This window comes from Pseudopipra pipra, chromosome 8 (assembly GCF_036250125.1).
Source record: "Pseudopipra pipra isolate bDixPip1 chromosome 8, bDixPip1.hap1, whole genome shotgun sequence".
NCBI classification, from domain to species: Eukaryota; Metazoa; Chordata; class Aves; order Passeriformes; family Pipridae; genus Pseudopipra; species Pseudopipra pipra.
In genome coordinates this window covers 30,473,940-30,495,044 of record NC_087556.1, presented here as the reverse complement: position 1 = coordinate 30,495,044, position 21,105 = coordinate 30,473,940, and the positions used below count along the sequence as shown (strand labels likewise).

General features: G+C 41.5%; 1 protein-coding gene across 3 annotated transcripts in view; it reads left to right on the top strand.

Annotated features, from left to right (window-relative positions):
• Window positions 1–21,105, top strand: part of INPP5A (inositol polyphosphate-5-phosphatase A) — a 187,903-nt gene that overhangs the window by 159,487 nt on the left and 7,311 nt on the right. For all 3 annotated transcript variants that reach the window (XM_064663456.1, XM_064663455.1, XM_064663454.1), the window contains exon 12: window positions 8,777–8,850. In XM_064663456.1, coding sequence (XP_064519526.1) covers window positions 8,777–8,850 — 74 coding nt within the window. The remainder of the gene's footprint in view (window positions 1–8,776; window positions 8,851–21,105) is intronic.

The window sequence follows — 21,105 nt, the reverse complement described above, 5'->3', positions numbered from 1 at the left end:
ATCTGTATCTCACCCGACTTATCTGTACCTTATTCCGAAGTTAGCTTAGCAATTACCTATATTGATTATCTCCGAGTGCAGTGACCGTTCTGTATCATTGTGTTTCAGAAAGGAACACCCAGATTTATCCAGCTCTGTGGTGACAGGAAAAAGAGAAAGACTGTTTGAAAACAGCTGTAGCAATAATGCAAAGCTGTCTTAATATTGAATTCCTGTGTTCTGAATTGTATGTCAAACTTGTGCTTCATCAGATGGACCAGGGTGTGACCATAACCACACTGAGCTGTCACGTGTGGGTGTGTGGGGAGGGTGTTACAGGGCACCGGGACAGGTGGGACAGGAGGAGGGACAGCGTGTAGAGCTCCACTTTAGTGTCAGGCAGATCCCTGTTGCTTTCTAATTAGCAAAAGCTTGGCACCTCTGACCTGGATGGTGGGATGCAGCCAGGCTGTGCTGATCAGCTCCATGGTGTCCTCCTGCTGTGGGGGCTTGCCCATGGGAGCGTGGCAAAGCACAAATGAGCCTTCTCTCATCTGCTCACACCTTCCCAGAGGCAGCATCCCCCAGGTGGGAGCCACCACTGTGCCCCCACTGCCCCTCTGTGCCCAAAGCACCCAAGGGGTTCCCGCAGGGGGCTCAGAGCACCCTGACCCCTCCCATGGACTTCCCCAGCAGGTCTGTGGTGCTGTCCACACTTCTGAGCTCCGTGGCTCACCAGTACATCACTCACACAAAACTTGGTTGTAGCTTTGGATTTGCCAGCCTTTCAGTGATAGAAATCAGCTTCCAGAGAGGAGCAGTGTGCAGGGGGTTTTTGAATAAACTTACACTTCTACCAGGTATTTTCAAATTCCGTAATTGTTTATGATAGATCAAGCTGTAAGTGGTTTTTTTTTTTTTTCAAAAGGAGTTCCCTGTTAATTTCAAAACACTCAAAAGAAAAGCAAACAAGGAGTAATTATTTAATGAAAAAATTATAATCATGTTATTGATTTGTACCAAAGAACCACAAGCTAAATTGTACTTCTTCAGTAGTCAATTAAATAAATATATATTAAGAATGTAAAAACCTGTAATGACTACAGAGGAATGATTTAATCATTAGGAATCATTTTATAATCTTTAACCGCAATCAGAAATGAGGAATGGTGCCGACATTCCTGTCTTTTGTGTGATCCATATTAAAGAATCAATCCAGGTAGAAGCTAATGCAGTGTCCTTAAGATTTGGACCACAACTGTGTAATAAAAGTAATCAGTGAATTAATTGTCTTAGGAATGGAATCTGATGTTACTCCTGCTAAAATCATGATCTCTTTTGCACATTGATGTTTGTGGGAGCTGGTGACCAGTGGTGAAGTTGTGCTTGCTCTGGTGGTCCTGCTGTCCCTGGTGGTCCTGGGCTCTGCTGCTCCTGCCCCTCACCAGCCCCTCTGCCAGCCCTTGTCTGTGCCTGAGCTCAGCTGCTTGGGGCACAAGGATTAGCCCAAGGGTGCTGCTGCACAGCTCCGGAATCACCAGATGGTTCACAGGGCACTGGTGCCATACCAGCATTCATCCCAAACCATATCTGAGAGTGTTACACTGAAAAACCCGGTGATTTTCAGCCTGAATTTGCAAGGACTGGAAGTGGTTCCATGTCTTACTCTTAATTGTCCAGCAGTTCTCCTGATGCAGAGGGCAGACAGTGAACTCCTATGGAGAGTATGTTCCTACTCAGTTTTGAACAGTGAACTCCCTTCACAGAATAAATTCCCTTTATTCTGTGTGTCTGTTCAGCTTCAAGTGTTATGGCATGAGAAGAAACTTATAACATGCTGTAAAAACGGATTGAGTAATAAAGGTCTTGTTCTCCTTCTGAGAAGTAGTGATTTAAAGTGATCTGTTATCGTGCTAATTAACTTAGAGGTGTTGTTGCAAACAGTTGAGGCAAACATACTTTTAAATTGTGAGTAATTTATTTGTGGGTTTTTTTAGTATTCCCAGGAAATCATGAAATGATATGCAAATTGAGCAGAAAGGTTTAGTCCATGAGGGACCTCTATTAAGCTTTTTGTGGGAATATGTGTGCTGATGAAGGTTAAGGATCTGGCGTCACTGAAAATGTATTAATCAACAGACAAGATATAGCACAATGCACTCTTTCCAATGGCCTTGGCTCTGACCCTTTTAAAGATAATGGGAATACTGTCCACTAGGAACTAGATTAGGACGATCAAGTGCATTTCATCAGGGTTTGACTTGAACCATGATCCCAGAGGTGAAAAGGCAGAGGTTTATCCACTGAGCCAACCAGCCCCTGTCCAGATAAAATCTTGAATATGATGTATAAGGGCAAATTAGGATAGAGGAAGGAAATTGATTGCTTAGGACCATTGCTATCTTGGACTGGTCATAAGGAAATCCTGTGCATCCTGAAACTGCCTCTCTTACTTAAGCTGGTCCTCTGAGATGCCTGATTTTCATAAAGTACTAGTAGGAAAATGGCTTCTCGCTCTGTTCTTTTATTCAGAAACAGCATTCTCATGCTTGGAATTGCATTTGCTAAAGTTAGTGGTTAGTTGATATGCCATTGGATAAAATGCAGAATGAGCAATGACAGCGATAAGAAATATTACCAATAAATTGTTCTCACTAGGAAACAAATGTAAAGCTACATTGCGACACAAGTCAGTCCAGATGTGCTGGGTTAGGTATTTACTGCCAGCTTCAAATAAATAATTTATTCTGATGTAGAATTTACCCACAGCACAAAGTTACAAATATTATTTCCTGACCATTTGCCCTCTGTGCTGTTACCCACAGCTGCTGTAAGCCTAAGGCTAATTCAGGTGTACTGTGCTATATTTATTTTTTTAGGCATTGGTCGTTCTTTAAGTCTAGTCCAAAGAGTAGGTTCAGCATCTGTATTTGCACTCTGTAATCCAGCCTGTAGTATGATCTGCTAACGTGCTTTGCCTAGGGTACCCTCTTTAACCTGTGTGACATGCAAAAGAAATCCAGGGAGGCAATGTTTGCACCTGCATTCCAGTCCTTCAATTTATGGATCTCACCGTCACCCCTTACAGTTAGTATTTGTGCACACAAGCACCTTGCCTGGGCTTCCACATCTTGCCAAAGCCTACAGCAAGCCAAATAAAGATAGAAAGGTGCTTAACTGTTTTTTCACCATCTCTCTGCAGTAGCCCAGTCCTCTTGCACTCTCCAGGTACCCCTTACAACCTCCAGAGGGATGCCTGCATGCACAGATGGGCACACACACATATAGACTAGCAAATAGTAAGTTTAACTTGGAGATTGATACTTAAGGACACTTTGATACAAAAAGCACAGCTAGAGATGAGAGTGGGGTACCCAGTTGCAAGGATGCAGCGTCTACCACAGGACCAACAGGCATCATGAGGCACTGGGCATCTCTCAGGGTAGGAGATACAGCAGCATGTGGATCCTGAGGAGCCCTGGAGTCAGCTGGAATCCCCAGGTGTGGAGCGCACCCACCCTGCTGCCATGTGCTGGGCACTTCCCTTGGGAAGTCAGCGCCCTGACCACTGCCAGTGTCACGAGGCTGCTCCAGGAAAGAGCCTGTGCCAGGTGCTCCTCAGCACTCCTATGGGGCAGCTGCAGCCATGGCCTCCCTTCCTGGGTAGAAATGTGGGAATGTGAGGAGTCAGGCTGGGAGACAGAGAAGGCAGCTCTAATGAGACAGGGCCAATAGCAGTCTCCAAGAATTGCTCTACTGATCAATAGACATCGGGGGACGTGTGGTTCTTTCTAGACATTTTAAGCAATCTAAATATTTCCATAACAGGAATATTATTTTAAGATGCATTTTCAGAGCAGCTTTCTGAAGAAATTGGAATACCTATTAGAAAATTTTCCTGTGGTTTAAATCATTGGCACATCTCCTCAGAAAGAGAAGCATATTGGCAAAACAGGAACAAAACAGCGTTTTCCTGGGGGAACTTCCTCTGAAATCAAAGATTTTCTGAATTAGTCCAGGCCCAGGGAGCCCTCCATGCTGACAGCTGTGTGCTGCTGTGCCTCCTCACCCCCCTGATGCTGAGAACAATCTATGCAATGCCATTTCTCTGTGTGCCATAGATCCACATTTATGTGGGCATTTGTGATTTGACACAACTGCCATTCAGGATGTATACATATGAAATAGAATATTAGACAAAACCAGCATAAGTGGTACGTTTATATTCAGTGATTTCAATTTTTTTCTGTTAAAACAGAATTTCAAGGAGTGGCTTCATGAGAGAAAGAAGATTAAGATTTAAAATATATAATAATGGATCATTTTACAAAGTCTTTGCTAGAGAAAACAGGAGCTTTAAAATCAGGCAGAGTTGTGTGTGACATTTTCATGGATAAGTGGGAGGAATCAGCATTTCCACAGACCTTGATTTGAAGTCAGTAGACTGCTGAATCAGTTTCTAAATAATTTGCTGTGACTGGAAAGCTGGATAAAATTACTGTATTTCCAAAAACTCTTGGAAAAAAACATGTGCTCTACAAGACTGGCAAAGGAGGTTACGGTGATCAGTGTCCACATGTTTTAATTCTCTAAGGTCATTTCTGTATGCTCTTATCCTCTTTTTGGTCTGAAACTTCATTTCCCTTTCACAGCTGTGAATTCTCTGGTGGGCCCTGCAGATGGATTTGATAAATGCTGCTAATATCACCTCCTGATCTACCAGTGCTCTGACTTTGGTCTGTAGGTCTTGATGAGTAATTGCCGTTGTTCTACTCCAATGACTGAATTAAGTTGCACTGTTTAAAGGGTTCATACGTGTGTGATTTTAGCCAAGGTGGTCCCTTGCAGTGCACCAATGGACACTGGCCTTTTACTGATGCCTCGCTGCTTTAAACTGAAGCAACTAGAATTACCTTGATTTCTGCAACTGCCTAAACTCTGTTATAACCCTTTGATTACTGTCAAGCTACATAATGTTGAAATTTAGTATTTTGTGCATCCTTTTCTCCTTCACTCTGGCACATAAATTCACATTTACAGCACTGCCAAGAGAAAGGGGGGAAAAGTAAAACTCCCTTCAGCAAGACAGCACAGCACCCTGGAAAACTAGCTGCCCTTAAGAGGCAATGAGCACTGCAGCTGGCACAGGCATCACCCCTGAACACCTGTAATACTCCTCAAATTAAATAGAAAATATCCTTTACTGCAAACGCAGTCGTTCCCACACACACTGCCTGGATTCCCTGCAGCGCGGGGTCACAGGGGCTCACAGGCAGTACCAGCTATAGATATACTACTCGTATGGATGGCTGGTATTTTCATTTGGAAGGTGTTAATCAAACATTCATGTTGGGCTGGTCACTGGACATTGCAGAGATCTTGACATAACATCAGCAACTCAATGTTGCAGCAGATAAAACAGACCGTGTTTCATCCTCGCTCTCACTTAGGTATAAATACATTGGTGAAACTGAGCTAAGGGGAAAAAGTGGTCTTCTGAACTGCCTATGACATATAATTCTGGAATGAACTGGAAGTCAGTTCTGAAATGAGCATTTTAAAATCTCTGTGTAATTGCTCAAATTACCGCAGCGCATCATGCGACTCCTCAAAGACTTGGTCCTTAGGATGGTCTTATAATAAGTAAATTAAATAGAACAATATATTGATTTTTAGCCTTTGAACTTAATTTCTTTATCATTTTTAAGGCATTTAGAGTGACAGACATACTCGTGTTTACTGTTAACAGCAATGGCATTATTCACAGTGCTGGTTGGGGTGCAGTATGGAAGTGAGTGAGCAATTCGTGCTGAAAATTGCCATGAAAGGAGTATGTTGGGTTTTTAAAAGACAGTGTTAGATGTTTTAAAAGTAAAGACATTACCCTGTGAAAATCTACCTGCTCCTTAGTATCACCTCACCCATATTAATTTTCATTCATTTTCTGTCACGCCAGGTTGCTCCAGACACCCGTGTCCCTGTCCTAAAGCAGACACAGTTCACTGATGCCCACGTCAGGCTGTGCCTTCTCTCACCAAAGTTGCATTGCGCGACAGTGACATTTGTAATTGTTTGTGACAAGACCTAGTGAACACCTTGGGTTTTCACCAAAAATCGTGCATTTTGAGATTAATGAGAACCCAAGTGCTTTTCATACCAAAAAATAGTAGTTAAAACATGCTCTTATACTGAAAACATAACTGGAGTTTTCTCAAAATGCACAGTTCAGGTTTTCATCATCTCTCCCCTTTGTCTCCTCACCAGTGCTGCCAAGTAAACACAGAGAGGTTGTGAGGGGGTCCCACTGTGCAGCCCTGAGCACAGATAACCTGTCCTTGCCCTGTAAGAGTGAGCAGGTGTGTGTCTGCTCACTTTATGCACGTTTGGACAGAAGGTTGCAGATTCTGCAACACAGTCACTTAACAACTAGGAAAAAATAATTAATTGAAGTACATAATTATTTAATGTATAGCAGGAAGTAATAGTTTTTGCAAATAATGCAGTGAAAACATTTGGCTGTTTTACATGGGAGGATGAATTCTCCACTACGAGCATTCCCTGCATACTTCCAGGCACCTAGTTGGGCTTTGGCTGTGTCATTTCAGGTTGAAGCTGTCCCTTTACCTGGGGAAACTTGGGGAACTGACAGAGCACAGCACACAATGCTGTCTTGTTCCTGTTATCTGCCCCCAGTGTCAGCAACTCATCTGCATAGCACAGACACAACTACACACGACTACAGCAAGTAAACACAGCAGAAACTTCTGTGGATAATAATGCACGTCCAAATGCTCTGTCCTCTAAACCCCAGGCTTCACTGAGTTTGCAAATATCATCATAGCAAGAACAATCTGAATGTATAAAATTTTGAAAGTGTGAATTGGTGTGAGAAGACAATGCATCTATTGAAGGTCGCCAGCCCTCGGGATGCCCATGAGTAATTTATACCATTGTGTTCTGTGGAGCATTGTTCTTTCACTCAGTCCTCCAGTTTAACACTTCAGAAATAGCCCTTTCTCCTGATGCCTTCCCTTCCCTGCCCTGAGCTGTTTACTTGGAACAGAAGGAAACATGTATTTGCACCATATTAATAGACATATTTCAAATAATAGTTTTAACTGGGGATGACAGCTTGTTTTCCAATCCCAGATATCTTTAAGGTGGAGACATGTGGAGCATGAAAGGGATGGTAACATTTGTTTTCATAGCCACTGTGTATGTATTGTGGCTACACATCTGCCTGTGCATACTGAAATACAGGATCACAGTCTGGAAACGTGCATGGTAATGAAAACATTCATTTTTTACTGAAGTACATTGAGATTGCTTCGGTGAGAATAGTGAGTGTCTGGACTCACCTTTTTAGGATTGAGTATATATATTGAGTCCAACCTTTTTAGGATTGAGTATATTATTAGATACATACTGTAAGTTTCTACACAGATGTTTCTAAATATTTATCCAGACATTTTGAATTCTCAGGCTTTTGGTCAGATGTTAAAACATGTACAAACTGCCCACAGTCATTGGTGTCACAGGATCTTTTCCAGGGCACCATCACAGAGTTTATGTTGGAGGCACTAAAGTAGGGCAGGCTGCCTATCCCAAGGCATCCTCATGCAAAGGTACCTGCATATGGCTCAAGAAGAGGCTGGGAGAGCTGGGTGGGCCGTAGAGAGGAGTTAATCAGCAGTGCAGGTGGTTCAGGTAGCTGCTTTTCACACGGATAATTAATGTGTACAAGTAGCTGCTAATTGCACGTTTCAGGAATGATTTATGAGGTGGCAGAGGGGAAAGGGGGACACAATCTCATTTCTTTGGGAACTTCTGCCATTCATACAATGGTATCAGCACAGCTGTGAGATGGGACATGATTAATGAACAGTGGGCAAACATGGGACAGCACTGTGACGCTCGTCAGGACAGAAAGTGGCCCTCGGAGCCAGGGCAGCACCATGCCATGATGAGCTTTTGTCTTTAGCTCACTAATTCCCTGGGACACCGGGCTGCAACCCGGCTGGACTCTGGAGTAAGGTCGTTTGTGTCCATCAGAACAATTATGGTTTTAATGAGGATGATTTTCATTGAGTTGCTGTGAGCAGGTTTGTGTTTATGAACAAAGATTGTGGATATTTATTCTCTCTGTAGAGGTCCGGGGAAAACAAATGTGGCAAGGACTAATATTTATACAGGACATTAAATCTAGACTTATGAACATCTCTGTTAAACACCTGTTCCTGGCACTCTGTCTCAGCTGCTGCCTGGGAACACCTTTACCTCCTGTCACATCCCTCTGTGTCTGTCTGCCCTGCACCTCCGAAATACGTGTGCGGGACACCCCTTGTCTGCTTGCATTAAATGTACCTCCTTTTCTGAGCTAAAGACAATACAAAGTAAAATCACACATTTTGCTGACATTCTCACGGGCTGATTCCAACACCAGTTTACTGTATTTTTTAATCCTGGTCTGGTTTGTCTCTGAAAAAGTTAATAATGAAATTTGAAGAAATGTAGCCTTGCAGTGTAAGTGCACATGCAGGCCAGCACCTTGAAGAGACAGTGTTACATGCTTCACTGATAGGAAAATGAACGTTTTGAACACTTTTCTCAATGCACTGTTTATGTATCAAAATAGTCCAGCGTGTTTTGCACTGTGTTCTAAAAACTATTCTATGAGGGCTATACCTCAAGCTGTGTAATCAGAGTCTCTGTTTATTTCCTTTTACATAATGTATTATTTTTAAATTGCTGCAGTTCAGCATTAAAGAGTGAATGCCTTTATTTCTATTTTTTATAGCTTTTAGAATTTGACAGAGAGCTGTCAGTCTTTAAAGACAGATTGTATGAACTGGACATCTCATTTCCTCCCAGGTAAGATTCATATATTATCTATTTATTTAACTAGCTAAACCATAATTGTTACTTGTGCTGTAGGTAAAATGTGAGTGTTTCCATACTTATTGCAGAAATTATGAGGATCAGTCTTCCTTTTATGGATGTTCCTTCACCCACATCCCCTCCATCACTCCATGAACCGCGTGCCAGTAGAGCTCTGGACCTCATTGTCCTGGTCCCCCTGATCCTGTCCTTTATAGCTGCTCTCAAAACAGACCTGGTGGGATTGTGTGCTCAGAGATGTGTGCAGACTTTTAAGCACTGGGCCCAGACCACCTGTTCAATTACTTTATTGCAGCCATAAAGACAGTCCCTGCCTGAAGCTGTCTGATGACTGTGAGTGGCACCACTCATGGAGGTGCAGAGCCCAGGGCCATCACGCGGGGAGAGGGGGATGAGGAAAGAGGGCAGGAACTTAGATTCTGCTTCTTCAGTTTCATATTATATAACTGCTAAAAGTGTTAGAATAACTTGGCTGGTTTAATACCCATGCATGATTTTTATCAGCTGCATCCCTGAGGTGAATTTTAACCGTGACTAGTATTATTATCATATGAACGCAAGCTTTTTGCAAGTGGCAGTCCTGGTCAGGGGAAATCTGTGGAAAATTTGGTGCCATTTTAAACATGTATGATCCCTTTCCAAGAATGAAGGAGTCAAATCTCACAGTTGCTTTTAAGGGGAAAGAAATACTGCATTCGCAAAGAAAAAGTTGAAGAAATTATAGAAAAAAAGACAGATAAACCCATGCTTTTTATATACTTCCTTTTTTATAGATACAATATTTTTAAATATTACTATTTTATCCTTTATGGACAGATAGAAAAGTATAATGTTTTGGCATACACTAAGAAAAAATTTGGAAAGCTTGCCTTTTGGTGATCATAATCTCATTACTTCTCAGCAGCCAGCTGCGATACTGATTGTATTGATCCCTTGGGACAGTGGGAGTATGCACAGAGAGGTTACCACCGCTCTAAATTGTCCTTATTGATTGAGGATGGTAACAGGAGACCAGCAGTGTGTACATCTGAGTGTGTCCCACTCGTCATGTACCTGCTCAGGGAAAAGGAGGTGAGGGGAAGTGATAAGATTTTTTTTTTGTCAGACAAACTCTCGTACTTGATTTCTCCAACATTAGGGCCTTCAGCCAGAGCAAGGCTTGGCAAACATATGCTGTTGCATGAATAGTTTGCAGAGTCCTCAGCCCACTCTGTAAGTGCAGTTCAGCATCATGCAAAGATCAGAAGCTTGGTGTGAATACTTTGTGTGTCTTAGTCCTACTCACTCTGTTTCCTTAACAACTAGTTAATATAATAATAAATAGGAATAGATTTTTATATACTGAAAGCTGACATGGAAGGGATGCTAACGCTGTGTTTATGTAACACAAAATTTCTTCAAACTTAAGCAGAGGATATTGATAAAATATGAGAATTGAATATGAGAATATTGCAAAAAAATACAATATGTAAAACCAACAGGCTAAACTCATGCATTTTCAAAGAGCAAACTGGATTTACGTTGGGGTGCTTTTTTCACCCATCCCTCCTCATGTCCTGTGTCGTGTGCCCAGGGCTTCCTGATGCCCCTCCCATGGTCCTTGCACGGCCCCAGGCTCAGGAAGTGAGTGTGGTCCTGCAGAGCTGTAGGAGTTACTGCAGGTCAGTGGGATAGTTTTATCCGTGCAACCAAACGCATTGATTTTCCCCAAACAAATAATATGATTCATTTTTCTTTGTATTGAAATAATGACCATAGTGTGCTATTAACTGCAAAATCAGGTATTTTGAATGGGCAGAAAGCAATGGGCAGAAAGTAGGACATTTTCTTTTTAACTTGGAACCTTTTCACTGATGAAATAAAGACATTAAATATATGGCCTAAATGTCTTGGTTTCACTTGCAGTAGTTTTTCCTCCATTTTTCCTTTGTTTTTCTTTTCTGTAGCTTATGATGATTTAGCTACTTTTGTATACAGTTTATAAATGTGTAAATACAAGTTTAATATACGTTTGTCATATATCCAGTCATACTGTATTTTGTATTTTTAACCAAAGGAGGATATACAGGAGTCCTGTATATTTAGGCTTCTTGTATCTGCTTGTTCTGCAAATGCATCAAACAAGGGCTTTGTCACCAAAGGGAGGGAGAGAGAAAGCCCTGGTCACTTTTGTGTCAGGCTTAGGGGCTTAGTTAGCAAGCACTGGAATTTAGAAGGAAGTTGTAAGCAATTGTAATGATAGCCTTTAAGTAGTATTTCAGAATTTGTTTTATACATGATATTTTAATTACGGTCCACTGATTTAGTCTATGAATCACACTCTGCTTCTGTTCTTGATCCTTGGTGTTCCAGACTTACATCATGGGATGCAGACAGAGTACCTCCGTTAAAACACTACTGAACAGGTCTAGTCCTGCCTTTCACAGTTCCCAGAAAAGGAAAGGGCAGTCAGGACAGTTTTATCTTTCTTTCATTTGCTTTATCATTCGTGCATACAGTTAATCACCTAATTCGTGTATAGAGTTCTACAAATCAATAGCACAGTTGCATTTCTGTCTTACTTGTAACTTTTTCCCTCAAAAAGGATGCTGGAAATTCAATGTACTCCTCTTGAGATAGATGGAAAAGGTCACAGCCCTTTGAGCCACAGCAGACTAAGTTACTTATAAATTCATTTTTTATCAGCATAAGCTGCTTATTCTCTGGACTTTATCATGAGATCTTGCTGATACACTGCCATACCTGGCCTGGGGTTGAAAGCTTTGCTCCTTTGAGTCAGTGGTATTTTTGTAGTTAACGTCAGTGGGGTCAAAATTTTCCCCTAGGCAGTTTTAGGGGTTTGTTTTCACGCTCCTCCTAGAGTGGCCTGACACCATGATCTGGTTCCTCAGGTGTAAGTAGAGCCAGGTAGAAACAGGCTGCCCTGAAGTGACCCTGTTTGACTTCTCTGCCCTGCCTGGCACCGAGGGCAGCATGAGGTCCCGGTCCCACCTGCACACCCAGTGCCCCATCAGGGGCTTTGTGCCCAGGGAAAACCAGTGACTCTTGCATATTCCCAGTTCTCATTTGAGATTATGGAAGGAGTTCTTCTGTTGTACTAATCTGCATGGAGAGGACTTTTTTTGCATTTCTGTGTTAATTGTTTTATATTAATGTATCTGCACCTTTTACAATTAATTTCTCTGTCCATTTTTCTTAATTTCAAAAGAAGCCATGGCGGTCATGTAGACATATATCTTTATACTGATAAGTTTTTTTTAAGGAAGTCACTGTACTAAGGAACTGCTAAATTGCCTTAATACTTTGATAAAAACTCCCATATTCATAAATGTTTGGGAAGCTGACCATCTGAGATGGTACAGGGGCAATAGAGAAGAGTTACCACTCTTGGTGTCTGGGATTTAGGGAGAATAATAAAAGATTAGCAAGTGAGGAAAACAAAAGGCATTTTTATGTGCTTTCTCATAAAGTACACTATCTAGAGCATGAAAAAATGCAAACTTGTTTAAAAAGCTCAAGATTCTTCTTCTCTTTTTATTTAGGGACCTAAAACTCTGAAGCTGTCAGCCCTTCTCATTTCTAGGTTTTCATGACACCAAGTTAGCATTTCAATGTAGGTAGGGATAGAAATGTTGACTTCCTGGAGCAATTTCTTAACTATAAAATTCCATAATGAAATGATGGGATGTAATATCCTGCTGGATTTTTGTTCTTCACTATGTTTATAGCTGTTGGTTTCATTTTGCTCTTCAAAGTCTGTGTGCAGTGTGCTGTCCTGCAGTTTGTTACCTACTCTTCTCAGGCCTGTCAGTTATCTCCTCTCTGTTCAGCAGGGTACTTGATATCCCGGTATTTTCCTAAATTGCTCTTCAATTCTGAGTTCCTTCCAATTCTTAGTATATGTGCCTGAGCCATGTCAGCTCACCCCCTGTATGCCCATGCCTCAGAGGAGTGTGCCAGGGATGCAGTGAATGAGCCTTATCCCACCTGCTGTGGACCCCACATCTCTGTGCTGGTGCTGTGTCTGTGGAGCTCCTGGCAGGTTCTGCCCAGGGAGAACAGCCCAGGCCAGCCTTCTCTGCCCTTTCAGAGCCCAGCCCTTCCTCATCCTCCTGAGATGTGCCAAAGGCAGGGCAGCCTGGGAGGGGGGTCACAGCTTAACGAGGAACCATGGGCTGCATGGCAAGCCTGCTGCCTTAGACAGGCTGTAAAAAATCTTGCCAACAGAGTATTTTTCCGACATTATTCACCCATTCCTATACTCCTATATTTTGAGGCCTTTTGCTTTATATGGTGAATATTCATGTTTTCATCTCATTACCCTTTGTGATCTAATGTAGCCCATAGCAACCTGAGCCATTGGAGACTAAATACAATTCAGCATTTTAAACTCTGTAAGCTCTGTCACTCACAGGCTGAACAGCCTGGCTGTGAGCAAACAGCCCAGTGTGAGGCTGCAAAGGACTTCATGGTACTCAGCAATCACTGCAAAGGGCAGGAGGTGTGAAAAAAGAAGTAACAACACTGTGGTCTGTCAATATACAGGTGGGCAATTGTTACCTTTATCACTGTTCTCCATTAATTATTATAATTATTCTTGTAGCTGTTGTATAGCAGAGATAGGAGCTGACTTTAGCAAGAGTTCACGCCCACGTACAAGGTTTGCTCTCAGATAAGGCTGCATGCACAGCAATCTCATGTATTAATCATTCTCTTAAAGTGACCTGCTCTTGTTGTTGAATTAGGCTGTCATGTAATTTACTGGTTGGACATACGTTTGTGTCTTAGATACCCCCTGTGTGATATTTTTCTCAAGCACACCCTCTGCACTGGCAGTATCTTGGCTTTGACACATCTCACCAGGAGACAGGTTGAATCTCATTTACTCTTGGCAGAGTGTTTCTCCTTTGGAATTCTCTCTGGCACTGATTCTGCCAGAATCTTATTTAGACTATAATCTGGTTTTTCTCTGCCCTTGTATTTTGTCCCATGACCTTTCTCTATTCTAGTAGGTTGCACAACGGTACATGCATTTTTCTGGTCTGATTTGCCTGCTCTGCACGAAGCCAAGCCCAGAGCATTCCCTTGTTCCTTGCCTTCTGCAGAGACTGTCCAGAGCAGAACAGCCCTGCCTGCTGTACCCAGCCCCGAGGGCACCAGTGCACAGAGCCCCAAGGTCATCCTTGGGTGTGAAATAGAAGGACAAAATTATGGTTTAGGTGTCAGCAGGCTGCCCTTCCTTTCCAGTATCCTCACTGCATGTTCTCAGGTCACACACACACTGCCTGCTGTACTCTTAAAGCCAACAGGATTCCCATTTTCTAGAATATCACCTCAGTAACACTACTTGGTCCTGTTGTCCCACCGAAGGGGGAGCTGGACTCTCAAATAGATTAGAAAGTGTGAAAGCCCTAAATTATTTTGATGCTTGCTTTATCGGGTACTTTTATAACTTTTTTTTTACCAATTAAGAATTATTGTCCACTGAACAATACCTACTTGTGCACTGTAAAACACCTCCCAGGTATTAGGTATCTGAAATGGCATGTAGATCTCTCAGTCCCCAAGGAACAAATTCCCACAGGACATGATGCAGTTGTCTGGGTGCTTCCAGTAGGCAAGACTGGAGCACAGAAACAGCTTCCCAGCTGGAAGCAGAGAGACAGCTGTCATTTCCTCCGAAACAATTAGAATTTAATAATTACAGTGGCTTTTCAGAGAGATCTTATCTCCATTTTTCTCCCCATATTAAACCAGTGCCACTCTTACCATCATTCTCAATTAATTTCCAAATTGAAATAGGGTGTTTCTTTAATTTGTAAGAAACTGAAGAGAATTACCCAGGTAAGCAGTTCTGTTTGGTTTAAGGAATTGTGGCAAAGAGAAAAAGAAAGGAAAACCAATGATGTAAAAAAAAAGTTTCAAGGACTGAGTATTACTGTACACCAGGTGTGAGGTAAGGACCATAGACCATACTGCAAGCAGAAAGGAAAGCAAATTCTAAAGAGCTTGTGGACTTTGCTGCCAGCCAGACTGTCCATGTTGTATTCCTGTCTGAACATGCTTCTGAAGAGCCCAGTAGTTTGGAGTCTGAACCCTGCCCCATCTCTTGCCTCGGCTTCCCAGTTATTTTTTTCCAGTATGAGACTTTATAGATTACAGCCCCAAAGTAATGTGCTCTAAGCCAGGAACGTTCTTAGAAAAAGCCATGAGCTCAAGCACAGTCACATGCAGTAATATCAGGCTGTTCTGCTGTAACAAGCCAGCACTGGGTCCTTCCAAACAAGCCAACATTATTCGTAATTCCACTTATCCACTTGTAATAGCAGCAGTATTGCACACATTGAGTGGGGCACAGCATTACTGTTATTAAAACAATAGAGTGTGTCCCTCAGTGGCCCCTCACCGATGCACTGGTATTGCCCAATAATCCATTTTAGTATTGCCAAATAACCCACGTCTGTTAGCTGGGCCTCCCCATGGCTTTGGGATGGAACAGAGAGCACAGCATGCTGGTTTCCATCAGCTACATGGCAGTCTCTGGCCCCGGGCAGGCTCTGGTCCCACAGAGGGGCTCTGGGCTGGGACCAGCCCATGGCAGCACCAGAGTTTGACCAGGCCACGTTTATCAGCAGCAAGGGGAGATCTCCACTATGGGCACTGTTCTGGGCAGAAAGTGAAGGGCTGCATTTTGCTCTCTGGAAAAACAAAGGGGCTCTGGGTTTGTGCTGTTTTTTTAAATGGAAAAAGGTCTAGAGTGACACTGGTGATACAGGAGCACTCACTCTGAAGCGTATTACAGACCTGGATTTTCCAAAGAAGTGAGTTAAGCCAAAAAGCAATATGCCCAACATAAAGCCGTAAGAAAGACTCTGAGAAACCCACCATGTCATTACCCCTCCTGTTTTGTGTTGTGCCCGGACTCAGGGCTAGAGTCCTGTTTACCCTTCTTGCCCTTTGCTGCTGGTTTGCCCGGGTCACCCCCCCTTCCCACTGTCACCTTTGACTCCGATTGTTGGTGTGATCACCATGGTGTTAGTGTAGCCTGTGCAAGTAGCAGCTGTTTAACGCATTGTACTTTAACTACTGTGTTTGCCCTCCTGATTTGGCTGAAGTGAAACGTGTATCGTGGCCAGTTGGCTCGCAGAGCATCACCAAGACTTGTTAGTGTTTTGGTACATATGAAGCAGCTAATTTAATTCAAACAGCAATGTTTCTTAGTGCTCTGCTTAGATCTGCTGCCTAAGATGAGCATATGAAGATAAATTACATGGAGTCATTTGTTAGGAAGAGGACTAGGGAATGCAAATCTCCCTTTCATGTTCAGGGAAATAAAAAATGGTAATTCAATTTGGAGGAAGAAACTAAGGATCTAGAAGCTGACAAAAATTAGATATCATACTTTGATTGGTCAAATGATATTTTACTGAAATCACACTCTGTACCAGCTCACACTAACGCTGAGTGTCAATTAAAAGCATGAAAATATTTTTATTTGTATATTTGGCCTTAGAACTTTTGGAGCACCCAAAGGTTGAACTGGCAGTCTACATTCACTATCCTTGCTTTGGGTAAAAGTAACTTAGGCAATCTAAGAGTGTGTCAGAGCTGAAGATAAATTGTTCCTCCATTTTCTTAGAAAATACAAAAATAGTAAATAATTTTGTGATGAAGAGTGGTTGGAATTTTTTCGCTTTTGAAGTTCTCTCTCAGTATCATATGTAAATAGAAAGACTTAAAAGTGAGAGAAGGTGTAGTAAATGTGAGTACTCATACCCAAGTTCAGAAATCAAACAGACCAAATCAAAACTGTATCTCAGCTCTTCCCGTAAAGAGCTCAATTTTCATTGACACTTTATAATTCTTTTCCATCTTAAATATTCTGTATTAGAAAAAAGTCAGTGATATAAAATGTGGGGACAATTGACAGATGAGCACAAGGGGTCTTCGAGTAGGAGGCATTTCCACTCCCTGAAACATGATAAAGTTTGCCAAGGCATCTGCATTTGAACCTAGATGTACAGTGCACAGTTGTTCAAAATGGCCTTTATCGTACTAAAAAAGATCAAACAGCTGAATTTTCCCCACTGTCGCCCAGTGGGTGCTGCCACATTTCCTCCACTGCCACTGAAGTATGCAGAGTGTAGAAAGCAGAGTCCCCAGAGCAGCGCCCGGAGCGTTTCCAGGAGCAGGACATGTTGCCTGTGCTCTCCATGAGCTGGGAGCAAACTGTTAAAGGTGAGAGTCCTCCAAAGGGAATTCATTGTTTCCTGTTAGAAAGTACATTTCACCCATGTCACTAACAGATTTTATCCATTCTTGCACAAGAGAAGAGTTCATTAGGAGCATTTTTCCTCGCTGGAAATGCCGGTTAAGGAGACATTTATATACAAAGCATTGTTGGCATGTGTTTCAAGTTAAGGCTCTGCTGACAGGATGGTTTACGATGTCAGAAGGCTTTTCACCCTGCAGTAAGCATTTTTGTAAAGGTGTCTAATCATCTTTGACAATACCTGTCAACAGCAGTAGTGCTCTGATATTACTGGCCCTCTTAATGGTTTATTTTCCCTAAACAGTTGCCAAGTAGCTCTCATCCTTATTGACTGTGACACCAGTAGTTCATTGGACAGCCTGCTCCTTATTAACAGAGTTAGCAATTCATCAAAGTGTTTGGTTAAATTTCAAGAACATTGAGCATTATATGAGTGATGTTGCTGGAAGTTTTATTCAGAAAGCCCACCTGACCGTAATCCTGATTAAATAAGTGTAACTGAAACAAAAGTTTGTGAAATAAGATGGGAAAGCAGCTAGAAGCAGCATATTGAGAAAAAGCAAATCCTAAACAACTGGAGATAAATTGTACAGGCCTTTCACAGAGATGCTCCAGCTCCAAAACTGCCTGTCCCTCCATCATCCAGGGCAGGCACAGTCAAAGTGCATTTTGTGTAACTCTACTGTCTGGCATGCACAGAGAATATCAGACTATTTCTGCTATTAATTATTCTGCTGACATGAGTGGTTAAGGTCCTAAATTCCAACTTTGCTACTGTTTTAATCAGGGCAGAAAAGTTGTTCGACATGGAATTCCTCATTTCCCCATTGTATTTTTAAACAGATATAATAGTGTGTGTAACAAACTGCTGATGATGGTTATGATGGTTACATCATCTGTAGCCATACAGAATCCTAAGTTTAGGAAGTGTGTACAGCCTTACCTGACCTATAGCACTTGTATGTGTGAGCTTTATATCTGTTTATGTTTCAGTGGTACCTGGAGGCCTTTATGTGTTATGTCATCAGTTTTACACGAGCACTCGCTATTCATTCTCTGTTTTCTCTGCATTGCACAAGGTGGATTGTGATTGAGGCAGAATTCTTCTGAAAAGGGAGAAAAATACATCCTTTCCTGTCTAATTCTGGGACATGGAGAGTTGGTTCTCCCTTTTCCTCTACCACAGTCACTGTCCTGGTGGTTAAGACTAATGATGCAAGCACAGAAAGATGGCACGATGCTTTCCCTCTGGGAGACTGATACTGGAATTTTTTACTTTTGATTATTTGGTGTAAAGACCTTTAAAATTATTTTTATCAGATCTGCAGTTGTTTTTATCAAACCTGTAATTATTTATACAATTCACAGATCAGAAAATCTGTTAACTAGAATTACTAAGTTTTGAATTAAGAACAGTGAGTTCCTTACTTGCCCGGAGTGAATATTAAAAGAGGCTGGAGATGCCAGCAAACAAAGGTAATTTAATACACTTGACTGTAGACAATCTTATGCTTAATATCTTTTGGAAGATGATATTACAATAATAGTTCTGCTTTTTGCATGCACACAACCTTAAATTTACAGTGTTGTTTGAAAGATATATAAATATATAATAAACTAAAATATCCTGTACCCACAATCCAGTGAATCACGAAAAAAAAGCCCTCACAGGAATTTTGAGTTCTATTTAGCTATGACCACTGTTTGCCCATCTATAAAAGAATCGTGCATATTCCAAAGTGCTTTTGACCCCTCTAGAGCATGAAGGAGGAGATCAAATAGTTACTTGCCTTTATTTTTTGGACATGTATCTCATTAGGATTTCTTATTATGTCAGTGTCAGCATTTCACTGAGAATGGGACTGGCACACACCAAAGGGGTTGGAGGGAGGGAGAAGCCTTATGAGAGTGCAGCAAGACAGAACCCTCCACACTTCTGGCTGGAAGGAAGGATTCTGCCTTATAAAAAGAAGAGCTTACCCCACTGTATTGTGTTATTACCTACAGGTCATTTTGTCTGGATAACTTTTGCAGCATTTATTTTTATCTCTGTCCCAGCCATTAAAAATCTGGTTTGTCAAAGATACTTGTAAACTACAGTAACTTCTTGACTGGGTGATCAGTGCTGAAGACCTTGAAAAATTGGCAGAAGTTTTCACCCTGAGATAACATTAAGATCAATAAAGCAAATTGATAAATACCATTTCATAGAATATAGGCTCTTGGGTGAAATGCTGTAACACATAGCAGTAACAGATCATTCTAGGCATGGAACATCATACTTCAAAAGCCATACAGTTAATACTGTAAAAGGAAGGATTATATGAAATGTGATTGATTATTATACCTTAAGTCACAGAAAGTAGCTTCAGCTGTGTGGGGCTCTGGAGTAACTAAAGTAAGAGGTTACGAGAAAAAGTCAACCCTTAAATTGCAGACAAAGAGCTTCTACTACCAATAGTATTACATCATCAAAATATTTCACAGACACTCAGAAATAAGCTGTACTTCTGTATGTCAGTGAAGCAGCAAATTGAATTCTCATAATATGTTTTGAAAATGAGTCTTGTTAGGTTTGATGAGGTGGAAAAGGTACTGAGATCACTGGTTTGTTCCAATACGCTCAGTACGCTTTTCTTGGATGTTTGCCATGGCTAATCTTTGTAATGGCAGTGTAGCTTGTAAACCCATTTGGTAGAGAGCTATATGTCTCCGTTTCAGAGTATCACACCAAGCAGGGTGGTAAATAAGTTTCTCTTCAAGCATGCAAACCCTTTTGTTACAATACTAGAAATTTTATATTAACACACATATCAGAAAAACTTCAGTATTTCCTTTATGAATTCAGTGATGAGCAGAATAAAATGCAAATGTCATTTTAAATGCACTCACACAGACATATGTAGATTTATTTTTTTTAAGACATTTATCAAGGGCAAACTTCAATTCGTTCAGGCCCAATATTCAAGAAATTGAGCCTGTCACAAACCCTCTGGATTTCTTTAAAACCCCTCTTTGGCTAATCCTCCATGCCATTTTGGAAAACAGGGGGCCTTACAGTGTGATGAGCCATCATCAAATGCAAAGTTCTGTCATACTAAACCAGTGAGAACATTTGGAAGAGACGAGAAGAACTTTGGCCTCAGCCTGCTGAGGTGGAGCCAGAGTTTGCCCTTGGGGTGCTTCAGAAGGTTTCAGCCTGTGGGCTCACACAGGTGTGTTAACTCTAGTTAGGTCCAGTAGATTAAAATAAACAGTTTCTTTTGCCTTTTAAAGCTATGTTAGAATGCACTGGAGATGCCACAGCACGTTTATGATGACCCCAGAGTGTAACTACCATTTAATCAGCTTCTATTCAAGATGTCTTTACAAAATAATATACTTTTTCTTAACACAATTTCATAGAGAGCTGCAGGATCTTATGTAGTCAGCATAGTTTTCCTTAAACCACATTCCTGATTCCTTAGTTCTGAAGGAATCCCCTGCAAAACCTGCTGTCTTGTCCTGTCTTCCTTTCTGTCACTCTAAAAGAATCTGTCCAGGGGAGGTTTGTACAGCTGCAGTGATCCCAGCACTCTGAACTCTGTTTTCTGTAAATTGTTCCTGGATAACTCTCCTTGAGAGAATCCTACAAAGAAATCCAATGAGATGAACCTTTTTTTTTATTTTTTCTTAGATTTCCTTTTTCATCTTCTGTCTATACATTTTCCATAGTCACAGTCAAGTGCCTGATTTGAAGTTGTTGTTGAACTGATTTTCCTACTTTCACATAGATAAACAGTTTGCTGTCTTTAAACACTCTCACATGCACAAGGTAGGAGGTGAGACTTTCAAAACTGTGTGTGTCTTAACATGTTAACATATAGAGTTGTAGATCTGAGAAGAGACATTGAGAAAGCACATGTAAAGGAATGGGGGAGGAGGAAGGAAAAACATGTACAAGAGGTGTCCAGAAG